This window comes from Penaeus chinensis, chromosome 10 (genome assembly GCF_019202785.1).
Source record: "Penaeus chinensis breed Huanghai No. 1 chromosome 10, ASM1920278v2, whole genome shotgun sequence".
Taxonomy (NCBI): domain Eukaryota; kingdom Metazoa; phylum Arthropoda; class Malacostraca; order Decapoda; family Penaeidae; genus Penaeus; species Penaeus chinensis.
The window spans coordinates 6,533,583-6,541,517 of record NC_061828.1 but is presented as its reverse complement, the minus strand read 5'-3'; the positions used below and the strand labels follow the sequence as shown (position 1 = coordinate 6,541,517).

The following is a 7,935-nucleotide window of genomic DNA, read 5'->3' as shown; positions in this document are numbered from 1 at the left end:
CTCAACATATACCTCAATACACATTTTCAACACTTGCAATACATTTCTCAACTAACAGATTTCCACAAAATATTCATAGCTATATAATGAATGCTCGACTCGCTCCACAGGTGTTTTAGTGAAAGAAAAGTCAAAGAAAAACACTAGTTTCCTCTTCAAAATTCCACCCACCGCCTCCCTTCGTATCCTCCCCTCCTCTGCAAATGTCTATTATTATGGTTACTTTCGTCCTAATTAACAATCTCACGCTGCATATTCGTATTCTTTCTGCTTTCATTGGTAGCATAATAGCTGTATCCACTAAACAGTGCTATACAGAGAGTAAAAGGAGATGAAATATTACCTTTGACAGTCACAATAGCCTGGCGTATTTATCAGCTGATGCAAAAGTTGCTGGGCTAAACTATTTATGACAGTGGGTTACTATTATTACATATATATTTTTTTCAGTGCGAGCATAGATACATCTTCTCAAAGTTAAGAATACAACATTATATCATTGATCAAATAATTATGGAGATTACAATTATGCATATTTTGAATAGATATTAGAGGAACAAAACAGAAGTTTAGGAAACAATTAAACGTTTACATAATCTTAATGACTACTGTTATAGTAAACAAATAACAACTTTGTAGTTGGCAGAAATCTATATACACTTTGCCGGTCCAAGAATTTCGCAAGAAAAAAAAAAAAAACTTTAGCCCATCTCCGGCAAATTTCATTTACTTCCTTTTCAGAATGCCTTACACATACTCTCATAAGACATAATAAAGATTTTTCTAAAATATGATGATCCATTTTTCAAAGTAATTACCCAGAAATTGCATAAATTGCATCTCAGATATGAATAGTGATATAACAATGTTTAAATTCATCGTATACGAATTCTAAATTTCAGATCAGCCCTATGATGTTTTATTCTTTAATACTTTGATTAATTAGTTATATAGAAGTTATTAATAAAATAACATACCAGTGCTGAATAATGTAAATAATGATATAAAGCAAAGTTCGTCCACTTGTGAATTCTCGGCCTCGGATCAGCTGGAGGAAAGAACACCGAGACGGCTTTTCTCTAAATTAATAAAATGGCTAGTTATTTCGGTTTAGAAAAGCTTGTTAAGGCTGCCAGGATCATCAAGCACCACGGCGGCATCAGAGGAGCGCTATATCAGCTTTATAGGTCAGTTCCTTTGATATTCAAAGGATCAAAGTGTACATAGTAATTTCGGTTCGTGAGTGTAGCAGTTTTTCGGTGTTGTTATATAGATTTACTTTTCGTTATTTCGTTGATCTTAATTCATCATTCATTGCATTCTGGTATTTTCAGAACACAGTTTCTAGTCTTACCCTGTTATTTGAAAAGCAATATCAGTTTTAAGTAGTTAATGTGTTGTTGCCTGCGGATTTTTTCTTCTGTTCTTATTTACGGTATCCTTAGTTTGGACATTATATGTAAATACATATGGCTACCCTCTTATTAGACCTACAAGTTTTATTAGTACTTGTAAACCGTTGTTCCCCAGGGCTTATAATCTTAGTAATTAGACATTGGCTATCCAAGGCCAAACAAGACCTGGACTGTGCACTCGCACAGAAGGCATTCATCCCTTCATTTCTCGAAACAGCTCTGCGTAATTGTTTATGCAGTTACCACACTTCCTTTGAGACTAACAGCCATATACGAAAAGGAATTGTTGAGCACATTTACTGATAGCAGTAAGATTAGCAAAGAAAGAATCTGCTACAACTTGGTGTGCTTAAACGACCACAAAGGAAGAAGGGTATAGTATTCGTTTTCACACAATGGCATAACACAGAGTAAATTTTACCTGTAATGGATAGAGTGACTAAAATAAGACACTTTTCATCTATGCTATTTCCTCCATAAGTTGATAATATTAAAGTTGTGCAATATGTAATATTGTGTTATGCATTTACAATTTGATGACTATCACAAACTACACTCACTGAGATATGAAATAGTCTGTTAAAGCAAATAGGCTAATAATATCAGAAATTAAGAAAAAAGGTCGCAACAGATGCCACGTGTGGAGTAAGTCCACGGTGATCAGGTAGGGGTCTGATGGCCACAATAGGGAAATACAGCAATCAGGTGAGGGCTAGGGACAAAGGCTCTGGGCTGGGGAGGGTTATGGTTCAAACAACGATGCTGGTATGCTTGTGGATCCTCAGGAGTGGCTTGAGTAATATTAACTTAGCCTCAGAGGAGTGGGGGGGGGGGGGTTGTGAAGTTCTAGCTTCGCCCGGGCCTTCTAGATATGGCCCGGCCTCAGAGGAGTGCAGCCACTTTGTAAGATTGCCAATACCTTCATTTATATCTTTTGCGATATAGAATAACAAATAACTCCTTCATATTACCATGTAAACAACTGAAACATGGAATAATAATTGCAAAATTAGAGGGCTGTGTGGAACTAAAAAATTACCAATATAACATGGGATTATACTCTTACGATTGGCTGGCCTGTAGTTTTACATGAGTTTACTTACAATTCTTAGTTTACAAGCTCTTTTTTTTCTCTTCTTTCTTTTTTTTATAGTGTAAAATTGTGATCCTACAATTTCTTAAAGCATACAGCTGTAAGTCTCAGTTATTCTAGCCAGTAAGCTTGGGGGCACTCCCAGGAATCTGGGATTGCAAGGAGGGGGTTATGACTAAAGCACTTGTAACAGGCAATTAAAAAGCAGTGAAAATTTAAACACAAGCCAAGGTTCAGTTATGGGAAATTGGTTACTTGAAACCAATGAATGAACCCCACCCTCAGTGCATAAATAACCATAAAGACTGCTTTATGAACCAAAAACCTTCCTCACTTGGGGGCTCTGTCCCTGAACCCTCACCCAGTTGTTGTATTTCCCTACCCTCCTAGTTACCATATTCCCTAGCAGCCCCAGATTCCATCCAGTTGCTGCATTTTCCTAGCTGACTGCCTCATCTATTAAATTAATTAGTAATTTAAATATCAAAGGTGCAATGTGGATGAGAATGTGACAAACCTTGAATTCCTCTTGGTTATCTGCTGCTTGAAAGTGATTGTTATACTTCATTATGAGTTCATTTTCATTGGAACATGAAGAAAGAATTTGGAAACATAAAGTAACACTAATACAGTCTTCATTTTTAAAAGGTGCTGGGAGTACTGTGACAACAGAACTCATAACTGCTGGTAGAGGGTTGCTTGAGCACAACTATGGATGTATAAAGTATTTGTAATGAAAAAGAAACATGTACAGGACAATATAAAATCCACAATGTATAATAGGAATGTAAATTATTCTTTGCTAACATAGATTATTAATATATCAATGATTGTAGTTTTTTCTTCTTTATATTTTCCTTATCATAGTTTGATTATTTAGCAAGCATATTCCCTGGTCTGACCTCACATAAACATCAGAGGTAGTGTAGAGGTGGAAGCTGGGGTACTTTCCAGTTATTGCTAAAAGTTGGCTCATTGGTGATGGGTGATGTCCTATCATGTTATGAGGGAAAATGCCAGGTGACGCCTAATGAGTTCATGTCCTGTTTGTAATAGTTGTAATATTGTTATCTCTTTTTTTGTGCATAATCATTTTTTGTTATTTGATATGCTGTATCAAGATGGTAAGACAGTTTTCCTTGCATAGACCCCATTTCATATGGCTAGTTTATAAATCTGTGTAATATAATGACAATAGTAATTAGATTTTTTTTTTTCTTTTCTTTGTCATTTTAAAAATATTTTTGTATTGAATTTTTTGTAACACCCAGGAATAGGATCTTTTCCAGCCATGGCTCACTAATAGTGCATTTCACTATTTTCATAATGGCACATTCCTGCACCCCAGCCTTCGACCAAATTTTTCCATGACAGTATATACCTATCACTCAGCCCTTCAGCCAAAGTTTTTCATGACATGAAAGTTGCTTCACCCATATTTGGGGGTTTAATTTATGCATGGCTTTGCTGGATTTTATCCAAAATTTTACTTGCTGCAAATGGGGTAAAGAGAAGAATTATACCCTCATGAGTTGATATAAATGCCAAGTTCTAAATATTTCTTGAGTTTTCAAAAAAGATTCCCAATGGTTGCTGGTACAGTCAGCTATTCAGAATGGTAATCAGTTGAAAAATTATATTTTGCTGACAGGTTCATATCTAGATTTCAAGGTGTACAGCTGCTAAATCATCTTGAATTTTTTGTAAATGACTAGAAGACACTGATAGAAGGCAAACTTTGGTATATTTAGTTAAAGACAGGTACTACTTGAATTGCTGTTTAATTTCTTTTGGTTTAATATGCATTTATATAAGTATAAAAAAAAAAAAAAAATTAAAGTTCTCCAATGATTTAAAGTTCAGTGCTATGGCAAAGACCAACAATCATCCTCCTATATTGCCTATATTCAGGGAAAAATCGAACTTGGATTGGGTGTCCTTTTGATGAGGAATCGCCTGGGAGATGTTTTGTGTGTGGCTGGTTGATAGAATATGATATTACACACGATTGGTTGGTATTTGTAATTGTAGATACCTGTTTTATTTGCTGATTGTGTTGAAGTTATTTAGTAGAAAATGTACCAAAGGTAAAATCCTTTTCAGATATAGTGGTTGGTTTTTGGGTCTATGATGGATGGTTTTATGTGATCTATGATGGCTTACTTCCTAAAAGTCCAGTACAGTAGTGGCAAATTATCAAATAGTCACTGTGGCCTCAGTTCTGTTCACAGACTAAATTTCTTGTGCAGCAAGGCCTTCTCACAGTAATAACTACATTAAATGTAAAAGTATCTTGCTTGACAATTCCTGGAACCTTCTGGGAAATAATATATAACAGACTTAACCTAGTGCATGGCATGTATGTACATACCATGCCCACTGTGAGTTTATTTTATTAATTGTTTTTACTCATAGATGGCTACACTTGTACTAAGTCACCAATGAGCCAATTACTAGTACTGTCTGTCTCGCCCATTTACCCTTTTCCTTGATTTACAAGAATATTTTACGTTGTTTTATTTTGACTTTTACCTTTTAGTTTTCAATATTCTTGGCAGTTTCAATAACTCCAGCTGTTTCAGTTTCCAATTCTTATGTTTTTTTCTGGCTGCTGTTCACAACAGTACCTCCAGCATTTGGTAACCTTTGCTTGGGTAAATCTATTATTACAGCATTAGTGCAGTTTTGCATTAAGATATACTGTTTCTGTGCACATTCTTTTAAAGTTTTCTTTGTTACTCTCTGTCTCTCACTCTCTTGCTATCTCTTTTTCAAAGTATTTGTTCAAGTTATTCATAAAGTATATGTTCTTGTTTTGCATATCTGTGGTAAAAGCAGTGATATACGATTAAATTAATGTAGAATTTCCATTTACTCCTCTTTATCAGATCCCACTTTTTGATGTGTATATATAAGAAAACTACTAACTTTCTCATATTTGTGACAGAAATATATATTTTTTTTATCCCATTAAGTACGACGACATGTACTTGGACTTAGCTAGGTATTTGTACTTGTACTTGAAAAATGTCCAGGTACTTGGACTTTCTTGTATATCTTACTACTTAATTTTCCTAATTTTTCTAGGTTATGTTAACACACCATACACAGACAATATCTGTTCATAGTCCAGTGTGTATCTCACCTCAGTTGCCACATAGTCTACATCCCTGTTTTTTTTTTGTTTTTGTTTTTTTCTCTTTTTTTCTTTTTTTTTTCTTTTTCTTTTTCTTTTTCTTTTTCTTTTTCTTTTTCTTTTTCTTTTTCTTTTTCTTTTTCTTTTTCTTTTTCTTTTTCTTTTTCTTTTTCTTTTTCTTTTTCTTTTTCTTTTTCTTTTTCTTTTTCTTTTTCTTTTTCTTTTTCTTTTTCTTTTTCTTTTTCTTTTTCTTTTTCTTTTTCTTTTCTTCCCTTAGTCTTAGTTTACATCCCTGTTGTTTTAGCACTTTTCTTATGATTACAGCAAACAGATAGAAAAGTGGAACATTTCACATATGTATGCTCTAAAACCGTTATTCTTGTTAGTTAGGCACTGAATGTAAATGAAAATATAAAAAAAAACTACACTTACTTATTTATTAAAGGTTTGTCAACTACTTCTCGCCCAAAGAATTTATTTGGTTTGTAAGATATTTATAATAAGTGTCAATAGTAAAAAAGGCTCTTTTTAAACCCTATTTTTATAGAATCGAAAAAAAAGGATTATAAGTAGAATTAGGAAGTGATATCATCTGTGATTGTTCAAATGTTTGTTCTTTTTATATGTTATATAACTCATTTCTATTTTTACAGAGTGGATGACTTGAAAGTTGGTACTTTAGTTGGAGAAGATGCCCGGGGCAACAAATACTATGAAGACCCAAAGCTCATGCTTGGTGTGTGCTCTGCAGTTTCTCATAATTGTTTTTCATGATTTCTCTCAATATGTAACATTACCTCTTTGGATACATGTTCTATACTTGTATTAAGATGGGATGATGGGATGGACATTTCTCTGAAGCAAATTCTCAACTCCAGGTCGCAACAGATGGGTCGTGTACCATCCCAATGTAGGCACAGACTACGATGGATCAATGATTCCAGCTGAATGGTTTGGCTGGCTGCACCACAAGACTGACAAGCCCCCAACTGAGGTGAGATATTATAAGCATTTAAGTTTTTATTTATCTATTTTTTTTTTTATAGTTGAACTAGAGCTTTGTAAATTTTGTCAGAATTTTACTCAAGCAAAGGTAATTTAATTACAGATTATAGTTCTTCTTACATGCCAGAACAAGTGAGATATTACTGTGTTTTCTTATATTTTTATCTTTTTATCTGTGTAGGAAGCCCCTGTCAATTACAACTGGTTGAGCGGCCACGAGGAAAATACCAGCGGAACCGAAAAAGCTTTCATGCCCTACACCACCACGAAACCCAAGATTGAGGCCTGGGTTCCACCAAAGAAACAGTAACTTTGGTCCAGTAGTGTTATTTATGATCAGTTTGTAAATGAAAGACAGGTTAGGTGTGTTTCATGAACAGACTCTTATTTCTTCTAATCTGGGGGGGAGGGATATTGGTGACTTCATGATGAAATTTAATTTTTATTGCTTCTTTTTCTAGAAGCTTTAAGTTCACTGGAATAATATACCTGATGAATAAAGAAATTGCCATTATTATAGATTACTAGTTTCCAAACATGTAAATATTTCATGTATAAAGGTTAATGAAAATGAACATACACTTCTGTGTTTTGATTTTTATCCATGATTCCAAGAAACATACCTCAGAATGATGTATAATGAAACTGTGATGGAAAATATAAAGAAATATTGGTAAATCGTCTTTACAGTGTGTAGATTAAACCGTATGTTACTAGAGAGAAGAGTTAGTGTTAATACAGATGCAATATATTCCAGATTTAAGTTTAATTAGAAGATCACCCATTTATAGTTCAACAGATCTCTCTCTCTCTGATAGTTTACACATTATTTCAGCACAATGTTAGAAGCTAGAGTTAACATACTTGCATCCCAGGTTTAACCTTATCTAATACAGTCTCTTATCTAATATAGTTTCTTCCTCTCACACACACATGTACATACACACACACAGAAAGGTGAAAGGAGGTTTGATGAAGTCTTAAGTTCATTTCATGCCAAACTAAGGTAAACTAACTCACTCTCTCTCTCTCTCTCTCTCTCTCTCTCTCTCTCTCTCTCTCTCTCTCTCTCTCTCTCTCTCTCTCTCTCTCTCTCTCTCTCTCTCTCTCTCTCTCTCTCTCCCCCCCCCCTTCCCTGGTCGAGGGGTAAGGGGTGAAGTAAAGGGGGATATGGAGGACAAGGGTAAGACCACAGAGGGGAAACTGTAATGTAGACTCTACCAAGGTTATTTTTTTATTTTGGGTAGAGGGTGGGGCACAGTCTAGCTGATTTACAAGATTGGTGG

General features: G+C 34.6%; 2 protein-coding genes across 2 annotated transcripts in view; one reads left to right on the top strand and one right to left on the bottom strand.

The window, feature by feature from the left end:
- Positions 1-404, bottom strand: part of LOC125029468 (rabenosyn-5-like) — a 9,686-nt gene extending 9,282 nt beyond the window's left edge. The window contains exon 1 of the mRNA XM_047619357.1: positions 344-404. The gene's annotated coding sequence lies outside the window, so the exon portion shown is untranslated. The remainder of the gene's footprint in view (positions 1-343) is intronic.
- Positions 405-1,018: 614 nt separating this feature from the next.
- LOC125029467 (NADH dehydrogenase [ubiquinone] 1 alpha subcomplex subunit 12-like) lies at positions 1,019-7,230 on the top strand. Its single transcript, XM_047619356.1, has 4 exons — positions 1,019-1,187; positions 6,298-6,380; positions 6,523-6,638; positions 6,831-7,230. Exons 1-4 carry the CDS (start codon positions 1,093-1,095, stop codon positions 6,957-6,959), a joined length of 423 nt encoding a protein of 140 aa, XP_047475312.1. The 5' UTR covers positions 1,019-1,092; the 3' UTR covers positions 6,960-7,230.
- The last annotated feature ends 705 nt before the right edge of the window (positions 7,231-7,935 follow it).